The following is a 27644-nucleotide window of genomic DNA, read 5'->3' as shown; positions in this document are numbered from 1 at the left end:
GCCACTTAAATTGTAAACACTGTCAGGCAGCAGATAATTGTGTGTGTGCATGAATGTCCAAAGCTGAATTCTTGTACTCTGGAGCACAAGCCAGCTGCAAGCAGTATGTACTAGTTGTACATTTTGATAGCAGCTGGACTAAACAAAAGTGGCATGTCCTGAATCCTCCAATTAGTAATGAGATGTGAGACAGAACCACCAGTTAGGAGGCTGATTGCAACCAAAACCTAAGGGCTCAGGGCTAGAAAGAAGAAGGTGAAGATCATGTCTGGATGAAAAACACTGGAAGTGGGGAAAGATCCTGGAGATGAAGGAGACATGTGGAGACGAATGTTGGGGGATGCCCAGTGACCTTGGCCAGTAATGCTCGAGACTGGTAACTCTGAGGAGCTGCACAGCATGAACCGACGACTTCCACCTTGACAGACCACCCACAATGTCCCTGCTGGGAAGGGAAGGTGAGACCTAGCGAATGTAATGCTGTGGGCAAAGCAAGCGAGTGTGTGAGATACCAAGCAGGTTAAAAGCTCTAGTCTTGTTAATTCTTAAATAAATGTCAGTATCCAGATCTGCTATGAGTTGTCATTTACTCTGTCTCAACTGTGACAGGTCCTTAACTAGTCTCCATATACCGGCAAGGGTTTAATACTCTTAGCTTCCTTCTGCAATTTCTTTCTAACATGTTTCCTCACTAGGTCAAATGGTCCTGCAAAGGAAGTGAACCTGGGCACATTATAGGTGTCTGTCCCCCTAAAAGACAAACGATTCCCTCTCCTAACACGCAGTTGCAAGGAATCCTGTCTTGACAGTTAACATACATTTTCTCACACTGAGTTTTAATTTCTGTCTACCTAGCTATATCCAGGCCTGTAAAACAGTTCTGGACTGATGGGTACCAAATATTTTTCTCTTTGCTTTGGTAGGGTGCCCATGCTTAGAGCAGTGAACAATTCCACTTCATGGCTCAGTGTGAAGATGAAAAGCTGGCAACTGCACTGAAGATAGCAAGTCCTCCCTTTCATTCTGAATTGCTGAGGGCCCGTTCTCCCCTCTTGTTCTGGATTCCTAATCAAGCACCCGGAGAAGATACTTTCATAATGCTGTAATAGGCATAAGGACTTGAGAGCTCAGCTATCACATTAACCCAGTGGTCATGGCATACAGGATTTGGTTTCTGCCAGTGGTCAAGTATCAGGAGGAAATATGCCCATGCCAGTTCTGAAAGAGCCACTTGTAAAATATTTTAAGAGAAATGTTCCCTGAAGCAACAGGGTTTTTTTTCTTTCTTCCTTTCCATCTCTCTATGTGTCCATCTTTATCTACATGCTAGCAAAGCTCTAATTTTTACTGTCTATATCAATGTTTAATTCCTGCTGCATTCTCTACTTTGGATTATCTTGTTCTGCCTTTTTTTTCTGTAGGGCCAACTCTTTGGCTCTCTGAAAGGCAGTGCTGTCATCACAGTATCGACTAGTTCTGACACAAAGGACCTGAGCAGGCAGGAAGGCGCTGGCCCTAGCCCCTTGAGTCAGTAATACCTGTTTGCAGAAGCCTGAGGCGGGGGAAGATGAATTGCACCCAGCTCTTCTGCCCAAAGCATTCTTCTTGCCAGCAGGAGCTGAACTCGCCTTCCCCTCTATAATCTCTCCTCCCCTGCTGCCCATTCCGCACCAACAGGGACAACATGTAGTGCTGATGGTTTTTTTAAAACCAAGACGCCAAGATGTGCCAACACCATCAATCTCGCCTTTTTCCAAAGGCCATTCAGAAGATAACAGAGTTCTTCAGCCAGTGGAGGATGTGATTCGTTACCGTACACCACCTGCGACATTCCACCTAAGCTGTCTGGTTTCTGTTGGTTTTCTGCTCTGAAGAAGTATCACTGTAAGGGTAACCCAGGTTAACCTTTAACCTTTAAACACTAAATTACCTGTAAACACCTCACAAAAAAATGGGATGTCTTTCTGTTACACGTGCCCAGCCCCATGCACAAAGAGTGCTTGGTCTGTAGTTGGGATACGGGGCACTTCATGCTAAAATAACAAAGACTAGTCATCACCTACTGTACGAGGACTCGGCTGTACTCCAGGATTGAAACTGTCGGGTTGGTAACAGTGCAGATGAACAAAGGGAGATAAACTCTGGAAGAAGGGCTGGTGTCAAAGAGTTGAAGAGAGAGAACATTGATAGTCAGCCAGAGATTCATTGACAATACTGCAAAGGAATTCTGGCAAGATGGGGTGGACACCCCAGCTCTGGTGAAATGCTAGATCTGCCAGTGACTTGAAAAACAGGGTGAAAGAAAGAGTTCAGTTCAAGACTCAAGAATAGCTGTACAAAGGCTGAGAATAACTCAAGAACATTAGAAGTTGTTATGCTTTGATAAGAACTGAATGACATCCTCGTAAAGCTAGGCAGGTCAATGGACAGCACGACTGAAGGCTAAATGTGTATGACAAATACCATGTGCCATATGTTAGAAGTAATAATTTAAGCTATTCAAAATCTTTATTGGAAACTAAATTAACTAACCACTCAAGACAAAGACCTGTTCATTACTGTAGGCAGCTCAGTAAAAACACTCTGTGCATTATGCAGTTGAAAGAGCAAACCAAATATTAGGATATGAAAGTAAGAAAGAAAATTACACTGAAAATATGGTGCCAACATGTACATCGATAGTACGGTTTCCCCTGGAAAATGCAGTTAGTTCTAGTCACTTGATCAGAAAAGAAGAATAAAATTAAAGGAAGATTAGAGAGGTCCAGAGGTGGTGATGATAGCTCTGAGACAGTCAGTCTGACTTCCCTTTGAAGAGAAATGAAAGTGCAGGATTATTTAACTGTTTATGACACATGTAGTGATTTGTGGGAAAGAGGTGACATATTCTCACAGAAGCAGAGACCCCTATCCCTGCAAAGCCGACTGACTTTATTCAGGTCTCCAGAGAAGTACAGGACATCAAGCTGCCATGACAAGAGGTGCTGATTGGCATATTTTAACTGGTAATTGGTTTGGTTTGGTTCTGCTTCCATCATGGATATGAGATCACTAGGCAGCTGAGAGATGGATCTCTCCCCCTCTTCCATTGACCAGTGCCCTGTGCTCGAGGAGGGGCAGCAGTGGTGCTGACGTGGGCACCCATGCAAACATTTTGTTTTTTCTTTGTGAGAGAGAAGCAGGCCCTACAACAGAAACTTGCAGAAATTGGGAGAGGGAGGAACTCAGATGGACTGTGTTGGAAACACCTCACTGCTCACTGGCAGGTGCTTGGCGCTTCCTTTGTCTCATGCTATGCTGTGAGTGCTCAGTCTGCTTGGAAACTGATGAAGCCTAGAGCTTCCTACGACAAGGACCGGTTGGATAGCCTCTAACTGGGCTTGATGGGCTAGCTTATGTGGTTTTCTAGCCAGCAACCAAGGGACGCTGCTTTGCTGATTGAAAACTGCAGCAGCTTTGACACTTTCTTGACAGTGAAAGGTGACAGAAGTAACAAATTAATAGCTGCTACAACAGTAGGAGCAAGTCACTTAAACCAAAAATGTCAAGAAGGCATGCATTTCAAAATGGGACTTGATATAAAACGGGACTAATCTGATTTGGATCAGATTTACTGCAGTACTATGTTTACAAGGATGTCCAGAAAGAACTCAAAACCACAAGCCTAGTGGATTTCACAACAGAGGCTGCACAAGTCAGGTCTAACTGAGATACTTTAGAAAATCCCATTAGGTATTTACTGGTCTTTGCAGATGCCTAAATGCCATTACAAAACTGGCTCTAAAATGCTTCAGAAAGACCTGTCTGCTGAGTCACAGAGGTTCCCGAACGAACTAATCAAGCAATGATCTTGCAGTCTTTTGGCATTGCATGGCTGGTTTTCCAAACTGATTTAACTATCAGTTAGGAGGTCACAGGACACAGTAAGGATGGGACCAGGATATTTTGTTTCCTGAAGGTCCTCCAAAACTCACTCTGGCCATGTGCACACCTGCTGTTCTAAGTGCACTTGTCTATAGAATGCAAGTCCTGAGCTTGTACTGCTTAATGCAAAGCTGATAGCTAACAGCACATTGCTTAAGCATGCTATGATAAAGGATAATGATTTTGCTAAGTGTGACATGACTGGAAAATATAGCAAGAAAGTTTTCATGTGCTTGGCCTCGACTGGATCCACATGATACATGAGGAAATAAACAGAGTGGGAACATCCTCTGCATACACCTCAACTATAGGATTTTCTGAAACCAAAGGTTTACATAGGAAAACATCACGTGAAATCCAGTCAACCGAAACTCAGTGCAAATATGTTTTTTAAAATAAAACTTGAAAATGTGACCTTCAAGTCACAGTTCCATTTTTAATTGTAATTACTTTTTTAATGGGAAAAAGGGGAAACACTTAATTTTGAGTCTGTCAAAATGCTTGTTTGGACAGTGTTGTTTCAATTAACTGCAGTTAGTGAATTTGACTAACTCCAGCGGAGAAGAGAAAGGACAAAAGAGTTTTTGCCTCTAACATTTTCTCCTTTTTCTGTTTTAAATTAAGATCCAGCTGTATGATGGTACCCCAATATATTTGTATGGCCCAAAGCATGATATTGTACTATTAGTTCCCTAGAGTCCAAAAGAATCCTTCCTACAAGTAACTTCAGGAGTTAAGGCATCTGGAGTAGCCTCGGTCCCAGTTCAGTGCCACCCCAAACAGACTTAATCCGATCTACTGACTGCAGTAGATTTCTTCTGGAGAAAAATGGCTGGAGTGACAGCATCTCTCCCCTCCTTACAAATATCGTAAGCATTAATGCAGTTCCTAGTAATCAGGACAAAAATCATGGTAGTGAAATGAAAAATAATGTCTGTGGAGAATCCCTAGACATGGAATATAATGCTATACAAAATCAAGCAGGCTTCTGACTAGTCTCTGCCCCAGTGATGTACAAGTGTAGGCCAGTGATGACGGAGGTCTCTGTACCCAACAGAATGGAGAAAATCCATGGACAAGCTAGAGGAAAGGACTGAATGACGGTACTGCATGCATGGTAAACCCATTATCAGTTCAGAAATTTTGGCTGTGTTCATTAAAATAAAAGCTCATTAATTAAGGGGTAATGATGTGTTGCTATCCTTATCCTACAAATACAGCTCAAACAGCAGTATTTATTATGGTGTGCTCTAAAAGCACTAATCCAACACAGACCATTCAAACAAGGCTGTGAAACACAAGTATTACATTAACGGAAAGTAGAACATAAAAAAACCTGGAGAACAAAGAAGAAAAAATCACCAGGCAACCTATTAATTTCTTGAACATATTAAAATTGAAAGGTGTCATGTATGCCAGATCTTCATGACATAAGGCTGTAAGAGACAGCTAAAGAGGATGGAAAGCTAAAGAGACAGCTAAGGAGGAGCAAGTAAGCTAAATGAATGATATGTTATTGCCCTTGCTATCAGAAAAAAACCCTGGACATTCTTAACCCAAGGGCACTTGTTTTGGAGCCATAATGTGACATTAACGGAGGTAGAAGGTCCTTAAAAAGAGATTAGAGAACAGCCCGAGCAATTTAAATTGGATCTAAAAGGCTGACAGAACTAGACAGTTCATCACAGCACTCCATGAACAATAAAAAGAGTGCTAATACAGTAGGTTTACGATATACACATAAAAATGCCACTGGCTTTGAATGACAAAGTCAAAATGCTATTTCATATTATTCTACAGCAATCCCAATCCACCTTTCTGGTACACGTACACGTGTAATGCACTCCCAACGGTGTGCCTGAAGTTTCCCTCCATGTCAGTCTGTGCAGGGCATGAATCAGAGCTAACCCCTCTTACAGAGGCTTGTGTTTCTGCTCAATGGGCCGCTCCAGAGTCAGCCTCTGATGGGCTGCAACAGCTGTCAAGCAAAGACAATATCGTAAAAGGCAGAGGGATGTCCTCTGTAACCAAAGGGTGGTTAGCCTGACATCAATCCCAGGAAAAACAATGGGAAAACAAGAGTTTTGGGTTGAGGATCAATTAATACAAAATTATAGGACAGAAACATAATAGCTGCCAGTCAACAAGGCTTTGAGGAATATATATCTTGTTAAATCCAAGTTTGGTTGACAAACACACCCCTTTAGAAGTGAAATATCTGAGCTTTACATTTAATGTAAAGCATCCATTCATGGATCAAGAATTGCCCAACAGATTTGTAAAAAGATATCAACAGAGACAGATCATCAGTTCATGGGGAAGTCCTCCAGCCTCAGTAAACAACTCACTGTTACCCAGTATGTTCATCAATACTCTGGCAGCAAATACAAAAGCGCTGCTGGGAAAATTTGCAGAAAATGCATGGATCAAGATAATGGTAAATAATAATCAAGACAAAGCATTTCCCCCAGATCACTCCCAAACATCTGTGTTTAATACAGTGAAATTCAGACTTATGCATCAAGGCATAAGAAATTCAAGCCACAGGCACAGAAAGGGTACCACATCCTGCAAAGTATTACTGGCAACTTAATGCGACCTTTCCATTGCATGCTGTAGCAAGGAAGGCTAATGTAACTTGTGCACGTATAAATGAGGAAGTAATAGGAGTATGTAAATGTGGGATTTTTTTTCACTGTCTGGCTGTGCTGAGGCTGTTAAAGCAATACTGAATACATGCCAAAAAGAAGGATGAGTAAATGGACAAGGTACAGAAATAAAGCAGAAAACATATCTTATGACTAAAACCCCACTCTGTTTAAATTATCAAGATAAGATCGAAGAATAATTTGATCAATGTGCATAAATACCATATGGAGAAAAATGATAAGTACTTCATCTGCACTTTTAAATCTAATAGAGCAAAGCTAAGTAAGGACCAATGAAACTAAAGGTCAGTTAAATCCCAACTAGAAATAAGACACGATCTGTGACAAGAGATGTGAACTGCCATGGATCATACTAATAAAAAAAAGGTCTACTAGTCAGGATGCCTTTGGGGAAAATAAATCTTGCTAAACACAAGTTTGACTGGCAAACACAGCCCTTCAGAAGTGAAATACCTAGGCTTCCAATGTGAAGCATCCCTTAGCTGGATCAAGATTACTTTCCTGAACGTGGCATAAATTTACATAGTTTATTATACAAAGGATTTTAAACTGCATGATCATTTGGAAAGTGACTCCATTTGAACATTTTTTAGGTTCCTATTAAGGTTTTGTGGAGAGAGATGGTCTCTGGACAGAAAAAGGCAATGGTACAGGTACAGTGAGAGCTAATTGTCAGTGCTGTTAGATGGTATTTTGTACTGTACTCTGTATGCTGCTGTCTTTACCTACAGCCACGATATGAAAGAACCATCATGGCCACTTAGTCTAGACTTAATGCCATAATTGCTTTGTTTTTCACTTGTAACAAATACGGAGAAATCCATTGGGTACAATGGCCCAGGGTGCTGTGTGTAGTAATGGTGAAGGATCTACTGGCAGAAGTCCTAACTGAGTAAACGATGTTTTAATGCTCTTGGGAGGTTGTCATACTGCACAATAACTGTTATGGCGAAGTATCTAAAAGCTTAAGATAGGGCTCTTTTTAATAATTTAAGTCTAAATTTAATACTAAATGATACATAATCAATTGTCCAATTATTAAAGCTAATAATAGAGCCAATAGTTATCCTACAAGCTCAGTGTTTTCAAGTAGCATAATTCACATATAATGTCTTGCATAATCAAAACCTGATTGAAATGTCTTTTCTGGGAGGTGTTTAATGCTGTCTCTACCTAGCTGTGCAGAGGACGAATCTGTGTATGTGTCTCTCTACGCCCATTTGCTGTCGCTTTCTTCTAACAGCCCTTTATGGATCAGTCCCTTCAAAGTCCCAACAAGGTCTGCAACTGCATCCTGCACAGAACACTGCTGATATTGGTTTGAAGAACTGTGCCTTTCTCTAGGCCAGGAGGAAGTCATAGCTTTTGAACGTAAATTCTTCCCTATTTGGAACTATAGGATGAATTACTTCAATGCTTGAGTAAGCTGCCTCTCTCTGTTAGAATGAGAACCACCTGAGACTACATACTTGGTGTCATTTCTTTTAACAAAACAATGGTCATTCGTCAAACAATGGTTATTTATAATCTATTCAACAACTACTATCCATTAAAAAAAAAAAAAAGTCCTAAAGTTTCCTATAGTCACACTAAGTTGACTGAACTCTGCAACCGTTTTGGACATTTAGAATGGGCATCTGTTGCAAGCACAGTCATAGGTCCCACCAATGGTCAACTAAAGTCCCAGTGGATTCACTGTTACTGTGTTTGGGCACATGTTCCACTTGGCTACTAGCTTAAAACTGTTTTTTTTCCATTTCCTTTATCAATATAAGTCTTGGCCAACAAAGAAATCTCATGTCAAGGCTTTGATTTCTACAGTTCCTAAATAACCTTCATGTAATTCCTCCTAGAGACACAGGTAAAAGTCCTTTCTGAGCAAAGTATTGCTTCTGGTCCACTGGGGAGATCACTCTTTTAATTCTACAAGGCAAAAGGGTCCTTTATATGCCATAAAAGTTAATTTGTTCTCCTTCCTCCAAACTTCATCCACTGTGTGGAGCAACACCAGTCCTTCATAGTGCATGAAAGTTCACTTTGGGGATAAAACTATGTGGCTGGTTAGTAAAGCATCTGTGAAGATGGCTGACCACCCAGACAGAAAAGAAATAATAAACTATGCTATGATTATCATGCCTTTGAAGTTAGCTTCAACCTACCGTGGGATAAATGGAAATCAGCCAAGTCAGAGGAATTATTATAACATGAAACTGAATTTTTGATAAATCCACTTGTTTCCTCACCTCACTTTCTGAGTGCCTTTAGGGGGCTCTCAAGGTGCCCTTTGTCACCAGCTCCACTTGTGAGTAGCATCAGGAAAGGTCAGTCCTAGAAGAAACTTTACATCCTTTTGTGTAACAAAGACGTCCTGTGTCTTAGTAAAAGATACTGGCGTCTTGGTAATTCAAGCGATAATTATTATCTGAGGTTGCTACAGACAGAGACATTATATGAGCATCTCATGGAGCCTTCCCTAAAATTCCCAGGTCCAATATAGGCTGCAAAACTGACTTCTTTTCTCCAAGTGAAAAAGGTACAAATAGGCTTCATAAATATTAGAAAACTCTTCTTTTCAAATACAGCTTTTGTTGTAATGCAGCGTATAAGTGACTATATAAAAATGACTTTTATGAGAAATTCACACATTTGGGGGTGGGCAGGAATACTCAGTTTTTTGTCATCAGGCAGTGTGTACTATCATCCCGAGCCAGAAGGATCTCAGCCATTCTCTACTAAGTAATTAATAACTACAACTCCTTACTTCATGACACAGAGGTCATGTATTTGCTGCATGCAGTTCATTCACTCTTCTTCTAGCAACCCTGTCGGGGTGATGGTTCCCCTGCACATTTTCTACTGATGACGTTACAGGCCTGACCCCCCTTTAGTAATGTCCAGTTAAGTCTTTCTCCTTTTAGTTGCAGAGACATCTGAATAATACTCCATTTATTGTCTGCTTAGTTGAAGAGCTCACAAGTGATGTTCTCAGCTGACGGCAAGTTGTTATCTCCAAACTGATGAATAAGTGATCATCTGTTATTGCCCTTGTGGGGAAATAGCTGTATTGACCCACACATTTCTATGTGTGGCTCAAGTTGTCTGCCTCTCAATTCGGTCTCCCACAACAAAGGCACACTGGTGAAATGCTTGCTTTCTGTTCAGAACAAATATATCTCCAGTGCCTTTGTAATGCAGACTAGGTGAGGTTTTGCAGTTCCCTGATATTCAGCAGCTTCCTCTGTCTTCATTGCAGTTCCTTCCGAATTTTCACACCAGCCTCAGTTAGTACCTGTTCAGATACTGTTTCATTCTCTATACCACAAAGCAGCTGTTTTCCATACACCATTTTAATTGTTCAGACAGGCCTATATAGTTCAACAGACACAAAATTGATTAGATAAGCCATTAGGCTGAAAGGTCTGGAGAGATGTATGTCATCTAAGGCATCATTCACTTCTTTAAAGCCTTGCAGAATCAATTTCCAGCCAGCCAGCCATAGCTAAATGTAAAGCTGGAGAAGGCACCAATCCATTTTTACCTCTTCATAATGCGTATCACCAGCACAGAGGAAGGAACTGTTGGCTGGGAGGTACACAGGTGTAATAAAAGACTTCAGGTGTTGCTAGGTGAAGCCAATTTATATTTGCTTTTATTTTGTGGAACAGCATATGGCAGCTTTTCACTAAGTCTGAGGTCAGTCAGATTTCTAGGCATAGAATAATTTACATGAGCGTGTCTTTAAGCAGCAAATCATTAGGACAGCACATTTTTCAGCCTGTGCAGCATGCTTTGCCTTGGTGCCTAGAAAAGCTATCTCATTTTTCAGTCATGAACCTGCCAAAGTTCACAGCCTCCAGTGTAACCACAACCTGCAAATCGTCTGGCAGTCCACCTAAGGATGCTCTGCTCTGTGACCCTGTGACTGCGCACCTTTGCCTTCTCAAATCCACAGGAGCCTATCTTCCCCATTTAATCGCAATGCTTTTACTGTGAGACAGAAAGAGAAGCCCATCAGCTGCTTGTTGGCAATCACCAAGAAGCCAAATGAATGGGCAGAAACACAGAGTGAACTATGTCTGAAGAAAAGACAGGTTTTTCCTCTTTTCACACAGAAAGAATATGAAGTAGTAAAAATTTGCTCTGAAGGACAGATTAGGATCCCCTACTATTTTTCCCCTTATATTTTGCAGGACCACCCACTGTTTGAAATGAGAGAGAGACACCAGAGAGGCTCCTGTAAATGCCCCAAAGGGTTATAAATCTTTGCTCAGAGGGGAATTGAAAAAAGAATAGATGGACTTGCTGTTAGAAGTGACCATGGGAATAGCCACGTGAGCAGAGACCAAGAAAATGAAGGAACTTGAGGGACCTGGGAAATCTTATCAAGGAAGACATTAAGAAAAAAGGGCTTCAAAAGCAGACTGTTTGAGCTGTTATGGAGAAGCAGGCCAAAGATGCAGGGAATTTTGACAAAGAGGCAGCATCAGTACAGGAGTCCTGAGCCCATGTCCCACCTCTTGCCATACCTACCCACTGCTATTCTGTAGCTTATGGGAGAGCCTGTATTTGGCGAAGGCCAGTCTGTGAACCAGAGCAACACACAGAATTAGCCCTACTCAATATAGTCTCCTAAAAAAATCACAGCCCACCAGCAGAAGAGAATGGGCATCTGATAATCAGAGGTGACAGAGTCCTTTAAGAGGATTCTTTCTGTTGTACTACTTGCAGTCATGCACTTTAATCCTTAGTGCTTTGTGTAAAATTTTGCCTTTTCCAAATGTGACAGAAATTGCTTATACATTTTGTTCTGGATTGCCTTGCACCTTTTTGTTACCTGAACAAAGTACTGCAAAAAGAAGTAATTAATCTGATCTTGATCAATATTCTGCAGGACACAACAATGGCACGTGCAGAGAATACTATCTGCTCTTTGCAGGCATCTTGCAAAGGTGTGCACCTGGATTATCTTCTGCTTTCAGCAGGGTAGGTTCTTAAAACATGACAGCTGCAGGCATATACATTGCTCAGAATAAGGGCAGCACAGACATCCTATTAAAGTCTGTAATTTTCTGTAGCGTACAGAAGTGCCAGTTTTCCCATTTTCAGATAGAGGACTCTGAACCCCGCAGGCAGCTCCGCGCCTGGAGTGAGTGGCACAGCTCCTGCTTGGAAGCTGCCCTGCCTGCTGACCAGCTCTGCCTGCGCCCGCATCTCCGCATGTGCTGCGGCAGCCTGCGAGCTCGGGCTGACCAGTCCCATCTGTAGTGGGGATGCCCACAGCCAGCTTCAGAGGTGTTGGTAAAACAAAAGGAAGCAAGACTGGGTTTATGGACAGGGTCTGTCACAGACCACCGACTCAGGTGGAGAAAATGAGTAAGCAGCTTCTTAAACAAGTAGCTATAAATAAGTAGAGAAGAAAGTTGTTAGTATTTGATATTTCAGCTTGGGAGACAGAAAAATCCTGTGCTCTCCATGCTGAAACATACTTAGAGCTTTCTTTAACTTTAGATGGTAAATTCTTAATAGGAGAACTGCACCAAATTTAACCAACTCACAGTAATTCTGTGCTAGTCTTCCTGCTGTCCAGTTCAAATGAACTGATCACTGAGGTAAAAATGTTATCTTTATATACAGACCCACACAAGCACCCTCCACAAATTATATAAAAAAGTTCCTCGAAAAGGTTTATATTATGAATACATAAAGTAACAATTAGCAGACAACAAATAAATAATAACTCATATGTGTTAATGGGATAACGCCATTGAAAGGCAACAAAATTAAATGGTATATAACTAAATTGTGGAACGCACCACTTATCCTCCCCAGCCACTGACCCCGCTGGCAAGGGCTGCTCTGGACAGGAGCTCAGGCTAATGGAGCCATGAGTTCACCAGGTTCGCCTTATCTATCTGTCCCACACACCACCTGGGCAGTGATTGCAGACACTATTAGCAGCTGCTGCCTCCAGTCTCAGGCGTGGAGGCTTCCTAACACCGTCCTTTGCTCTCTCGGGTTGTTTAAGAAACCCTTGAGCTGACAGTGAGAAGAGGGAGCAGGCACTGACCACCGGCAGAAGTACTGCTGCAAATGACATTGACTGTAGTAGAAAGATTTTCTTCTGTCTGGTTGTCAGAAAACCACCCTCTGGAGATGCTGGAGCATGCACGTTTGTGAGGTGAACTCATTACCCCCAGGGCTGAGGAAAGCTTCCCAAGGGTAATGAGCCGCAATGCCTGATATGAAGTAGGTGTGCACACAAATTTGGCATTTACCTGCTATTCCTGTGTTTGATTTTGAAATGAAGTGAAAAAATGCACAAATACCAAATATGCTTAACAGCCAACACCACGTAATGGTGGTCATTTCAAGTATAGCCTGTTCCTTTGTAGCACCCGCTATTCCTGCTCAGTCGTGTTATCCCCCACATACTCTTTCTTGATGCTGATTCTCTCCTTTAAGGCAAGTATGCATACCCAAAAGCCTAGATCAGCAGGATGCTTTACATTTTGATATAGCCATCCTTCAGCACCAGACAAACAACACAGAAATACGAGGACATTCTTCCCAATTGTGGAATCCTCAACAAACACCACATTATTTTACTTAGCTACGGTATGAATATCCTGCTTTACTTTCCAAGTTGACATGGCATAAGGGAACAAATTAAAAACATATTTATTCTGGATCATTTTTACCAACACAGTGAAAGCTAAATCTGTCTGTGACTTGCCCACTTCTGCCAGTACACTCCTGAAAAGCAGAATAGATTTGAAAGACAGAAACTTCAGAGAGAGCCAGGAATCGCAGGATTTCCCTAAACCAGGGTCAAACCCTGCACTCATCAACTCTGAGTAAAGTGTTTTCGTAAACCCAAATCAGGTACCTAGAGCAATGCAGGTTTCCCATAAATGCCAAGACAAAACCTTTTACTTTGATCTGACTGATGTGTTTGAGTTGACTGAGACTAGACAGGAACCAAACTGCAGTTCCCACGTGCGAATGCTGACCCAACATCTGCAAAGTTTGTACTGTACCAAGGCATGGATAGCCTTTATTTTGGTTAGACTATCCCAAATAGAGGAAATTACACATGCAAACAGGGATGTGATTCTCCTTATATTCACCCGTGTTGTTCTGATTTCAGGCATGTTTGGGCCCAAGTTTTCTGTGATGACCAGAACGGGGCAAAGAGGATTTGCTACATATTTGGCATATCTTCATTTGATAGCCTTACAAGCTAATTCTGTTATTTAAGAATGCAGTAGATATTAAAAACACATACTAAATATCACATCAGATAGCACAATCAAACATATGGTAAGGTATAGAGTATTCATAAAGGATCAGAAGACAGAATGCTAGAATACCATCCATGTGCCGGTGGGCAGAACGCATTGAATGAATGGGTAAATGTGACTAAGTCACTAGTATAATTTTATCAGTTCACAAATATCACTGCCAAATCAAAGCAGCTATCTATTATTTGCCCAATAGCCACATGTTATTTTCCTTCATTACTCAACCTGCTTTAGTTTGATCCTATACAAGCTTAAAACTGTGGGGAAAAAATACAGCCTGTATGGAAAATTGCTGTGGGATTGCAAAAGACGTAGAGCTTGCCAAAGAAAATGAACTCTAAAAACTGTTTTCCTTGTTTATGTGCTCTCTCCAGGCCCTCTTGTTTATGTAAGGGCTCAATATATGATCAAGTTACCTTGCGTCAGCCAGGCTGTGGTAATTGTCTGTGTGTGCACTTTTGGCCCATAGCGAATGGAAGAAAATTTAACTTAGTTTAAGCCCCTTTCACTGCAGGCAAACCTAACACAACTTACCTTACATTCCCTGTGGGGTGGGAGCGTGCACCTAACTCACACACAGTGATATGCTATGTCCCAGGAGCCTTACACTGTCTGAGACCCAGGATTACGAAAGGCACCCTAAAAGGCATCCAGGACATCTTGTCTTTTTTCTGCAAGTATATTGCACAGGCACACAAATGAAGGACTTACCTGCCATGCCTCAACCTTCTTAATGTCCGCACAGGATCCATTAGTGAAGAGTCCTTTCCCAGGGGTACAGGTATATATATCCTGCAAGGCATGGGCAATAGAATATACTGCCAAATACACATTATAGGATATCCGCAAGTGCGTGTAGTCCATGTATGGTGTCTCCACACTGGTGATGTTCTCATCCCCTGTGCACGGAGGTCGGAAGGCAGTTGTTCCATTTCCAGCTCCCAGTCCCTCTTCATGGCCCTTGTGGAAGGAAGTTGAAGCTGGAGAATTTTTGGACCCATCGGGGAGATAGCAGTTAAACGTTTCCTCCCAAAACTCCTTGGCAAAGCCGTTGTTGGTGGACTTCTTGGGATGCACCTTCTGCAGGAACTCACGAAAGCCTGGGATCTGTCCTGCCTTCAGTGCAAACCCGATGGTGCTGCCGATGACACGGAAGAACTCCGGCATGGCTATCAGGGAAGAGCTGGCCCAGGCCTCGCTCGCCAGCCAAATCTTGCCGGTGATGTTTCGCCTGACGATCTCTTTGATGAGAGGCTCCAGGTCTGGGCCACTGGAGAAAACAACAATCACCCTTGCTGTGGAGTTCTGGATGACCTCCACCACCTGCTGGATCTCCTCTTCGTCCGAGTACTGGGAGATGAGCTCGCTAAAATCAATGCAGATATCTCTCTCCTCCGCCTCCTCCCGAAACTTTTCAATCCCTGGCCGGCCATAGTCATCGTCGGCTGCAATTGTTCCCACCCAGTTCCAGCGAAAGTACTCGATGATGTCTGCCATTGCTGTGGCCTGATGCTCATCATTGGGGATTGTGCGGAGGAAGGACTTGAACTGGTTCTTATTGCTCAAGAGACGACTGGATGAGGCATAGCTGACCTGTGAGAGCACAGTAAACAAGCAAAACACACCATGAAGTGAATTGCCTGGGAATAAATTGCCTACATTTATCTAGCAACACTGTCAACCTGCGTAACCTCGGATGGGATGAAGAGAGAGCTGACAGCCACGTACTCTTAGCCTGTGGTTGCACATGATCCACTCTAAGAGTCTGTATGTTCTTGTAGCTCTGACTGTCTTACAGAGGCACACATACAGGAGCCGCTGCTCGGACCCAAGAGGCTGGAGCAAGCTCATGTCCACCTGTAAGGTCAAGGATCTGAGGGGGAGAGACACTGACAGTAGCTTGGAGGAATGGCAAAGGGGTGAGCCATGGGTGGCCTACACGCACCTCGCTGCACTTCCTGCCAAATCCAGAAACAAGAAGAATGTATCTTTTAGATAAACGAGGGCAATGCACATAATTCAGACAACAAGGGTAATACACATAATTCAGACGAAATGCCGGCTTCCTCTGTCCTGAACCAGACATGAGACAGCAGGCTGGTATTGCCATCCCGAACCTACTCTGCCTGTCTCCCCTTGCCTCTCACCTCTGTCCCCATCCTTAAACAGGCTCCATCAGGCACCATAAGCATGTTATATACAATCCCTGCCAGTTGAAGAAAGAAGAATGTGATGGTAATGTTGGTCAATACTACCTTAGCAGTATTTCCTGATTCCTGGCCAGAATCAGCAAAGAAGCCAGTAGGCATTCCATGCTCCATGAGCCACTGTGTTTTACAGTTAAAATGAGATTTTATTTCCTTTTCTAAAGCTATCAAGAAATATTTTTTTTTCCTAATCAGAACAAGTGCCATATGCTCTTAAGGTATAATTTGGATTTTCCACAAGTAGGAAGAAAACCATAAAACCCAGAAAAGAATAGTTTAAAGATCTGGAGAACTTTTAAAACTCACTTATCTTTGCATTTTGAGATTGATATCTGAACTCTTTAGAACTGACTCTCATTTGAAAAAGTCTTCTATAAACAGTTCGTTTTGTACCAAGTGGAAATTTACAGAAAACCTTATCTCCTCCTTAAACTCTGGCATTTAATGTTTCTGCAAGAAGAAAGAAAAGGAGGTCTTCTAGTGCAGTTTCAAGGGCCACAGGAGCAAATCCTCCTTTCACAGAGCTATACTCTCCCCTGGACAGGCTCCTGCCCAGTGCTATTCTTATCTCCTACAACCTATTGCCAGGACGTACAGGCAAGGTACCCCACTCCTGCAAGGTACCCCACTGCCGCATGTGCTGTAAGGGTACACTGAGGTGAGATACTGAGAAACAGAACAGAAGTCATAACATTTTCAGTTTCTATGTCAATGGAATGAGTAATGAGCCTTGCATTAATTGTAAAATATACCTCCAACTTGTACTGATATGCAGGGTCTATTAAGCATGGATTTGCTAATGGCCTTGCTATAAATGGCAGCGATAACGCATATTCTAATGCTGCCCAACAACTCCCAGTTTAAAAGCCTGCTTTCAGTTGTCATACTTCAACCACCTGGCTGAGATTTCGTTCCAGAACTGAACCTCCTGACATCTACCTGTTTCTGCAACCTCTAGATAAGACTACTGCCTCATAGCACAAACACCATTCCCTGTTGAAAGGGAAAGTCTGAGAACTGCAAACATCTCTTATGTTCAGCCCAACCCACCAACCCTTCTCGGCTGCCCTTGTTCACCTGGTAATGTGATGTGTAAATCAGCAATAACCCTTAAAATGCCATCATGGTGTTTATTACACGCCACCTTCCAGTGCTACTCTGGGCAATACCTAGATAGCACATATTGGTCTTAGCTTGAACCATTCTTGCCCTGCTCAGAGACCAAATGTCCGTTTTTTCAGACTCCTGCAAGAGAGTCAGACTGATAACATTAAATAGATAAGTTATATTAGTGTGCACCAGGCAGTCAAGAATCTTTCTTCTTTATTTGTGGTGCAGATGGGAATTGGAGCCCTGGCTGAAGTAAAGATATATCCTCTCAGGACAGACTGAGAGTGCAGTGTGACACAATCTTGTTACAAGGACTCTTGTAAGCTCTGGCACCTGTATTCATTTTAGAAGAGGAACTGGAAATGTTAGGCTATACAAGGCAACACATAAATGGATAAGGCCAAGCACTTTTTCCAAAGTTGTCTTCAGTGTGGAAATCTAAAATCAAGAGCAACAACATTAAGCTATAATATGCCAGCCTCATACTTTGCTTAGGGTCTTGGCAGAGCAACAAGCTTGTTAAACAAAAGGATGGAACCATGGATGCCAGCACTGGCCCCAGTAGAGTCAGCAGACAGCAAGAAGGATGCTGTGACACAGGAGCTGGCACAACTACACCACCACACAGATGAACCCAGGACAAGGAAGGGCATATCCACATGCTTTCACAAACCCTGTCTTGGAGGCTCTAGGACCAAAGAAAGGCAGGTCAGCCCAGAAGAAACCTTCATAGCACCTGATCGGCACAAGCAATAACTTTACAGATCACGTACCTGAACGATCAGAGATGCTGAGAGACCTAAGAATAGCTGGCAATGACTGAGCTCTGCCTTAAGTGGGCTCTGTGGGAGTTGGGCATGACTAGACAGTGACCATGGTGAAGTAACATCACAACTAACCCGTCAAGGCCAATGGCTGACCTAAAATACCCATGTTCACAGACTAAACCACTCTAGAGGACTCTAGTCCTCCTAGACTAAGTTGCTGTTGGCTGAATGTTGTTATTCGCTGCTTGGTAACCTTTGTGTTTGGGGATTGCAAATTGCTAGCAGGACATATTTCTACTGTAAGAAAAACCCCACATTTTTTATTGTTTCTCTCCTTAAGGTTCTATTGGAAGTGGCAAAGATTAAACAATCTTTGTTTATTCTCTGCAGAGCAGAGAGGCAGGCCACTTCTGTAACGTAAACAAGAGAGGTGAAAGCATACCTGAGGTATGTAAAAGAGTCCCAGCAGATTGGCCACAGCGGTAGAGATGCCAGAGCCAGTTGCCCCCACGACTGCAATGGTGGAAGGGATATGTTCTGAGCAGTTGCAGAATTCGTCCAGGTTCAAGGAGTCTATCTTGTTCTGAGCCACAAAACTCAGTGTGGCCTCCAGGGCTTTAGAGACTGTATTGCAAGTGTCAAATATCCTGTATCCCAGGGTCATGTTGGGAAGGAGAGTTGGGCTACTGTTTATTTCTTCTATGGCAAAGATCATAGCCTGGAGCCAGCGGAAGCCTCGGAAATTATACCTGGGGGAGTAAAAATAAAAATAAAATAGAGTGAGAAGGAGAGAAACAGAGGAGAGGAGACCAGGACTGAGACAGAGTGAAGAATTCCAGATACAAAAGGCAAAAGCAACTTATGCTATTTCTTGCATCCTACTAAATTTGGAAACTTTTGCTTTTGTCTTCAGTGGTTACAGAAGAGGCGTGCATATGCTACAAGGTTTTGTTCTGGTTTTCAACTCTTCAGTTTGGGAGCTCACTTCAGCGGTCGTGAGGATGAGATGAACTTAGTTCTAAGTCCCCTAAAGTCTGGGAAAGTTGAAAGAGAGCATGCCTGGAGTGTTGGCTCTGGCCTGTCCCTGCTGCTCAGGACCCTAAACCGGGATCTCATGATTCCTGAGCAAGTGCTCTGACACAAAGCTACACCTACCAGGTTTCCTTCCAGGCTCCTCTGACATGTTTCTGAATGCAGATGGCAGTGTCTGCTAAGCCTGTGCTGAGTGCGATGCTGCCAGGGACTTGGGCTCAGGGATACTAGGTGTATCAGCTCCTCATGGCTTTAGGCAGGCAGAGCAAGCTGAGGCACAGCACTGGCATGCTGCTGGATGCACAGGTGCCTGGGAGCTCTGCTCAGGGAAATTTGGCCTCGCATCACACACTTCACATTGTGAGAGAGAGCACAGTCAACCTGTTTATATCAGAGAACAGAGACATGCTATAAATGTAAATCCTAGCGTAACTTGCTAACTTGTTAATTAGATACTTCAGTGCTTTCATTGAAGGAATAACTTTTGTCATTATTACAGTGCTCTCATACATTTGCTTTAGACACGAGCTCAGAAGATGCCATCAGAGCTGGCCTGTGAAATTGAAACTGCGTTTTTTGAACCCTCCTTTGTTCTCTAAAATGGAGAAGCTGAGTTTTCTGACTCTCAGCTGTGCATGGAACTAACCCAGAGCTGGGGAGTGGTGGCAAGTGTGCTGCAGGACCTGGGAGTCCCTGTTTAGAGCATCGCATGGGCTGGCAGTGAAAGAAGCTGATGCAGGGTGAGTGACTACTTATCCAAAAAAGAGAGAAGCTTCTTTGTGGAAAGCAGCAGAAAGAAAGTAGCTTTGATATATGTTATTCTCAAGTTTTACTTACTGTGTTTTCTCCCGTAAAGTTGCACAAGCAACCACTTGTGTGCCTGTGAAGCTGCCGTGTTTTAGGGTAATTCAGCTGGAATGGCAGAATCTTTCATGAACTGAAACCTGCCCTTCCTTGTAATGCACTATGGGTCAGGATAGCAGTTAGTTTGCAGTTTTGTGTTGAGTTGCAGCTGAAAACAGGAAAGTGTCAAAGCTGTTATGCTTGAGATCCATTGGGAAAACTGATGGGCCCCAGAACTGGAAGAGCCTGGGGAAACAGCCTGCCCAAGAACAGATTCTGTATGAAATGGTAAATTTTAGGTTTCACATGAGTGCCATTTTGAAATACTTTGAGAGATGTTTCCATTACCAACGTGAAGTTTTCTAAAGATAAGCTTTGTGAAATCACAAACTTTCAATCTCTGAGATATATGACCTGAACATTTTTTTAATTTCTAGATTAAATGAATTGCTTCCAAAGTTGATGTTAGCTATGTCTGATTTCTTCAAAGCTGAAGGAACATAGCCACATTACTTCCATTCCAGGAGTTTTATCTGATTCATCTGGGATCAGAATTTCTAAAGATAGCACATCTAAGGTTTATCTTTTAAGTCTTAAAAACTTCATTTATTCAACTTGATTTCACCTGCTCCAAACATCTTTGGTCAACTTCCAAACGAGGTTCTGCTATGAGGTTGTACCTCAAAGACCAGACAGCATGGTTTCAGTACAGATCTCTTCAAGTCAAAAAGTTTGAGGCCAATAAAAATCCTTAGTTATAACTTATGACTAAAGGGACAGCTCGCTTTTTTAAGATCACTCTTTAGAAAATGGACACCCTTTAGAACACGGGAGTGTGGGTTACCATTAGAAGTAATTTGGTCATGTAGATTATTTGTTGCTCTAGTTCCAAACCATTAAGGAGCAAGATGCAATGGGAGAGCTCTGAAATAAAAGGGCAAGTCTCAGAGTGAACGACGCAGTGAGTGTTGTGTACAGAAAAAAGACATGCCGGGCACACCACGTTGCCTCACGTGGTCAGTAATGCACACTGGGATGAATGGCAGCAAGGAGGGGGTTTGTGACACTTCTTTTTAAAAAGCTAAATGTGTTTACAGGTATTTTTAATTAAAATGAAAATAGGATTTGAAGCAAGGAACTATATTCAGGCTCCTCATGTAAAAGAGAAAAATCTGAAAGCATTTTCTATATTTAAAGGGCAGACTGCTGAGAAGCTGGGAAGTTCAAAGGTACCACTATACTACTGTGAAAAGCATCACACATTCGAGTATGTGTAAAGTCAATGTAAGCCTGCTCACATTAAATTATACAGGTGGAGTATGACACAAAATTATTTTGCCTGCTTGACAGCAATGTGGCTTAATTTTTTTTAAATCCCACAAGGAGGGATCTTCAGGTAGTATCTTCAAAAGCTGTGAGAACTGGACTGTCTTCCCCTTTGACTTCCAAGAAAATATTTGCCATTTAATTCAGTAAATGCAGACTAAGGCCCATGATACACAGTTGCTTTTATTTTCCTTTCTGACATATGCTCCTGATGAATGTTTATTTACAACATAAGGCCTGTACTTCCGGTACTTCAGTTTGGATTGGTTTTATTTTGGAGGGGAAAGGAGGGTAGGGGGTGTTTTCTGGGAGCTAGACTCCAAAATGTCTTTGAAATGCTTTTGATAATTTACCTCAAACTAGCCTGGGCAGGAGACCTGCAGTTCTCTTCAGCTGCACCTCTGCTGATAGCAGCATCAGCAGATCCGGCGAAAAGGATCAGATGGGATGGAGACAAACACACCTCGCTCTGTCTTCTCTAATACCTGATAGAGCTTCAGACAAGGTCTCATTTTGTTAACTGATACAGCATTGTATCAGTACTGTAACATGAATATGGTCAGATGAAGGCAGTGCTACTAAACTGGTCTAAATGAAGCAAGAGTCCATGATTCCTTCAATCCCTGTGAATGGAAATTATGCGGATAAATTCTCTTCCATTGTACTGTAAGACCCCAGCAAGGGGCTGCAGATAGGTTCCTCTTGGCTTGGTGTGTACATGAGTGATGGGTAAGAGCAGCCTTTGAACCTGGCAGCAGGTTATACCGATCCAGCTGACCTCCTGTGCTATGCTGCTGCTGTGACTAATATGTCTAGTCACTGGAATGCTCTGTCAACCATGCAGAAATTTGACCAGTAATTTCCATGAAGAAACTGCAAAGGATTTGGTAACAGAAGCAAACTTTTGATTAGATTTCCAGAATCTTTAAATAGCCACTGATATTTTCTTGGCGGAAAATAAGCAGCCTCCAAAACTTATTTTCTGCCATATTACTTTACAGGTATGTTGGCATAGTCTTGTATTTTAACATTTCTGAGATGTGGTGCTATGAAAAGTGGCCATTAAGCTCTAAATGAGAGTTTAATGTAAACAATTCAGCGCCCAAAGGTGTAGATAGGAATTTTTATTTACACTCAGTTCTTTAAAGGTTTCCCTTCTGATGCCTGTTCTCCCACCTGTCAGAGTATGCAATCCACTGATCTTTCTATTCCCAGGCAGGAGCACAAACAGGGAAAGAGAAATCGGAAACAATTCCTCCACAAATCCTCATTTTAATTGTCACGTCTGCAGGGGACAGATTAGCTTTGCAGCAGCCCAGTTTGCTAGATAGTAAACTCGCAAGATCTCACTGATTCCCGCAGGTTTCTTTCTAGTTGGTACAAATGGGTCTGTCAAGGGGCGCTCAGGATGGTCTCAGTCAATGTTACAAAGCAAGGGTATGTAAATTAAGGGACACACGCTCACTGCATGGTTTAAGCTCCCCGTAGCTCCATCCCCTGTTTGTTTGCTTGTTTGTTTGTCTGGTTTGGTTTGAACAGCTCTTACTGTCTGGATCCAGCAGTGAAATTAGTCCTGATCCCTGTTGATGTCCATAAAGGAATAACTCACAGCCTCATTTGAATTCATGACCTTTATTTATCAACGTTTGCAAGGCACTAAACTAAAAGCAATAGAATATGGAGGAAGAGAAGGAGAAAGTAATGTGAAAGCTCTCAATACAGCTTTCACTTACCCTCCCATATCCAACAGGTACTTTTATTCAAGAATGGTGGCAAAGCCTGCGTGTGCCTCTCGGCTCATGCCAGCACTCCTCTTTCTCTAGTGGTTGTATGCACATACTAATTTCTCTGTCCTCTCTAGATTTCCAGTACATTAATTACATGTTATTGCTGCTACTACCACTGCTATTACTAAGCTATGCAAAGGGGAGACCTTCAGTCGTTTGTTGGATTCCTGCAGTCAGTAGGTATAATGAGCTGCTTACCACTCTTACAAGCTAGGACTATGGGTAAAGGGAATTGTGCAGACCAAAGAAAATTAAACATTAAAAAATTAAAATTCAGAAGGTGGGTGGAAGAGAAAGGAAAAGGAAATAATTTGGTCTTAGGGACGAAATTCTAAATATCATGTTATGCATTCAGTTCTGCAGTGGGATTAGCAAATACATCCACAAGGGGTAGAATTAAAATTCTCTGTTCTCTCAGATGGACAGACAGACTCAGTGAGCTAAAGTGTCCTGGAGCCATGCTCTGTGAAGTCCTGCACTATGACACGGGGACGATGTCTCACCACAGTTTCACAGCCTGAAAGCTATGTGTCACAGTGTGGGACCTTGGCTAGATTACTGATCAGAATACAGGAAATATGCATTAAAAATTATGACCTAGTGACACCATATTGGCAACACTGTATCTCAGCTCAGTAAAGATATATCCTCACTGCAAACAGTTCAGTACAGTAAGAGGACTACACGGGTATGGCCCATCTGTGCAATAATGCTAACAATAATACTAATGATACCACCACCACTACTGCTAATCTACCTGAAATCAAGAAAGGACAAAGAAATCAGGTTATGAATAGGCCTCTGTGGGTGCTGACAGGGAATGGGGGTCAGGGATTGCTTGGGCTGTGCTCAACCTCTGCCTCCACCGCACACATCAGATATATGCATCAGCAAATGTTATAAGGAAAGTTGCTGCAACAGCAGCTGAGGCACAGAAAGACAGAAGGTGTATTTATATCAAATGCAGGATACTTGATTGTTTAAACAATAAACAGGAAACAAAATTGCTCTCACTTTCTGTACTCCTATCTGACATTTGGTGTGGCAAAACCATGAGTAAGTTTTCACTTTGGACTCTACAACTCAGTGCTTAAAGCATGAAGATTTTTTTCAGTAGAAACAGCACAAAAAGAACAGAGAACAGATTGTTACTGTTCCCTTTTCCTTTCGCTGCTGAGTTATGTATATAGTTTTCCAAATAACCATGTGCAAGGTATGCACAGTAGGTTCAGGCCAGTATGTATGCTGAGCTGGGGAGAAAGGTGGTGTGCCACAAGAGCATGAAGAGTGTGAAAACTGAAAAAGTGGAGAGAAAACTGTCCTACCCATTTTGAGAAGCCCTGTTTGGGAGCATAGGTATGGCACTGAACACAGCTAAATGTGTGGGAAAACATCCAAACAGCACAGATCAGGTTGAACAGTCCTCAAAAGAAAGGAAAGCCACATTATCTTAAATTGTTTGATACTGAACTCCAGAAGAGACCGGGGCAAACCACCCACAGGGTTTCAGTAGGACCCTTAGGTCTTTTCTTGGTTTCAAAGCAAAGAGCTTTTCGTATGGTCTGATGACTTGCTGCTGCTGCTGCCTAATGGAGGAGAGTATGAGGAAAGAGAAAGGATGCCCATACTCCTAGAGTGACCTGGGTCTAATTTTCTTATGTGATATGAGACATATTTTCCTACGTAATAAAGAGATTAAGAGCTGTACACAGCCATCTAAAAAGGGGACAGGTATAAAACTGATTAGCCTCAGCTTTGAAAAGATACAGCAGCGCTGGAAAAGGCTCAGAAAAGGGCAACAAGGGCAGTCAAAGGTATGGAACACCTTTGGTTTGACCAGGTGCAGCCACACTTATGCTTCTCTAGCAGATTTCCCACCCTACAAAAGTTTTTGACACTACAAGATTGGGGAGATTTTACTTTGGGAAGAAACTGGAGCCTATCTCCCCCCCGCCCCCGAAAATATGAGTCCGATCATTCCAGACTAGCCAATTGCCCAGAACCGAGGAAACTCAAATGTGATATGAAAGACTCTAGCTCATGACTTGAAGAATGTATTGGGCTCTTAGAGTCAGCACGCATAACCCTGCCACAGGCTACTACCTAATCACGGAGTCCAAAACCAAAAAGGACTACTATGGTTGTGTTGAGGAGATCTCTGTACAAGTCCAGCCAGAGGAATTTTCTGACTTAAATACTGCTTAAAATAGAAAATTATTTCAGGAAAAATATCTGCTCTCAATTTAACATGTAGCAATAACAAGGAATACACATAAACTGTCCTGTGGATTAATTATCTTCATCATTAAAATCTGACGACCAGTCTCAAAAAGTCTTCTCAACCCAATCTCTTTTGAATTAAACCTTTCCTGGAAATGGACATTTTCTGGTAAAGACATGTGCAATGAAGGAACTTCCAGTCATCCCTGGTCCAATCATCCCCTTGTTCCTATTGTAGTTGCTACTACCTCTGCAGCTAGATCTCTGACCTTCATTAAGTATTCTCTCTCCATTTGCATTATGCTATCAACTCACAATTTATCCAGTTCCTTGAAGGAGTGCAGCAAAGTGCCACAAATGCCTGCCTCTTCAGTCAACTCCTCTCTTTTGCACCTGCAGCTTCTTGGTGCAGGGGTAAGAGGAACACAGATTTTACCCAGGCAAATTTCAGGTGGAGGATGCCCTTTAGCAGACCAAATGCCACCCAGAAGGATCTCCCATTGTGACCTTAAAACAGCTGGTCTGGCTTTTCAGGATTTGCCTGTTGTTGGCAGCGCTACCTCATTAACAAATCTTTTGGCAACCACACAATTGTAGTACTCGTGGGGGAACATTCTCCTGTGATCCGTTCTAATAATGTGACCATGTCAAGACAGTCACCGAGGCTGACCCAGTGCTGACAGAAATGAAAGCTATGTTCAGTTTGCAAATATCTGGACTGTCCTGCCTGCCACCTGGAGCAGGTGAAGAAGACAACGGAGCTGAAAAGCTCCATCGCTTTTCAGCATTCCACTTTTAAAATGCTGCATCTGGGAGAGAAAACAGTGCTGAAAATCTGGCAGAGCTTCTTGCTCCATGAAGTAGACATTCCACATACATTTAGTTCATGACTTTCTTGTGCACACACAGAAGAAGCCAAAAGAACCCCTGCTTAATTACACTTCTTTCTACATGCTCCCTATGAGAGCATCTGGGGATGATCTCATAACCTAGATGGATGTGGCTTGCTCAGTGTCTCAGTGGGAAACTGCACCTGAAATCTGTAAGCGTAGCAGGAATGCTGTCAGCCATTCTTCATTGCCATCTGCAACAAAACTGTACTAGATCCCCAGTTTAGGATGAGAGGTCCAAATAATTCCAGATACACAAATTTTCACATGTGATTACAGAAGAAGTCCCATAACACTGAAGTGTTTTCCCATGCATGGTCATGACAAAATTCCACATCAATTTCTTATATTTTGTTTATATGACATTTCAGTTGCAATCAGTTTCTGTCACACTTTCCACTTGTTATGTGTATTATGTGCAGGGTTGTAAGGTAAAAATTCCTCATGTCTCATCATAAAAATGGCTACACTTCAATAATAAGAGAATTTGTTTTCATGTGCATTTCTCCCTCCAGGGTTAACTGCCAAAGACTTAAGACAAAACCTACATGCACTGTTTACACAGAAGAAAAGGACTTTGGGTGAGGAAAGCCTGGGTAAGGACTTCAAGACTGGGACTTTGTAAAGGTCCTAAAGAGACATCTATGTGTTCAGTGGGATTTTTCAAAAGCAGTGACCTATCACACTTTCACCTATTCACTTGTTCAGGCAACTAAACAGTTTGTAAAGTCTTAGAAGATGAGAGGCAGAACTGGAAAAAAACCCAAAATTTGATTTCTAAGCTATTTTGCTATGCATGACTGTAATGAAATGAACTTAAGGGCACTACGGGTTATTTTCCATCCTTCTGCTAGGAAAGCTAATTTTCAGACACTATTCAAATGTCCACTGTGAATGGCCAGATAGATCAGTATATTAATGTTTTGGCAGCTTTGGGTAATACAAAGACTGCTCTCTTTCACTGTCCAAATATTATTTATGTTACTGTTTAACATATGCACTTCCTGTCTTTACACATTTGTTTTTTCTATTATTTACACCATACCTTCCCATCGCCTCTACAAGCATCAGATCACAGACCATATTTACACAATGTATAGCATGTCACCTGAAGTCGAGAAAGGTCAAGACTTCCCCACCAAAACTTTTTATTTTCCCTTTTTGTGGCTTACCTTATACACTCCACTGATTCTGGTCTTGATTTTAGATCCTGGTCTTTAGCAGCCACTCCAAAATGAATGGGGAACAATCCTCCGAGAATAATGTCTCCCTTCTTCTGTGCCCGTTGGTTTGGCCCATAGGCAGCAGTGTTCCAGGTAAATAGCAAAAGAATCAAGCAGCAGCTATATAAAGTCATTGTTCCTCTTTTCACCAGGGGGTTATAGGAAGCAAAATTGGAAAAGATGATGTAAGAAAGCAGATGTCGTAATGTCTAAGCTCTTCCTTTCCTTAATACACCACAGAGAGGATTTGGGACACATGTCTGCACGGAGATAAGCAACAAGGTGGGAGCCACAGTGCTGGTGTTTCTCCCTCTGTCTTCTCCATTGCAAAACAACAACTCAGAG

General features: G+C 42.3%; 1 protein-coding gene across 2 annotated transcripts in view; it reads right to left on the bottom strand.

Moving 5' to 3' along the window:
- Positions 1–27433, bottom strand: part of CASR (calcium sensing receptor) — a 41298-nt gene extending 13865 nt beyond the window's left edge. For both annotated transcript variants that reach the window (XM_050893917.1, XM_050893925.1), the window contains exons 1-3: positions 27249–27433; positions 18421–18727; positions 14606–15487 (exon numbers count right to left, since the gene is read on the bottom strand). In XM_050893917.1, the coding sequence (XP_050749874.1) occupies positions 14606–15487; positions 18421–18727; positions 27249–27433 (1374 nt within the window). The remainder of the gene's footprint in view (positions 1–14605; positions 15488–18420; positions 18728–27248) is intronic.
- Positions 27434–27644: the final 211 nt, after the last annotated feature.

The sequence above is a fragment of the Gymnogyps californianus genome, chromosome 1 (genome assembly GCF_018139145.2).
Source record: "Gymnogyps californianus isolate 813 chromosome 1, ASM1813914v2, whole genome shotgun sequence".
Lineage (NCBI taxonomy): Eukaryota > Metazoa > Chordata > Aves > Accipitriformes > Cathartidae > Gymnogyps > Gymnogyps californianus.
The sequence above is the reverse complement of the archived record's forward strand: the minus strand, read 5'-3'. Positions and strand labels throughout refer to the sequence as shown.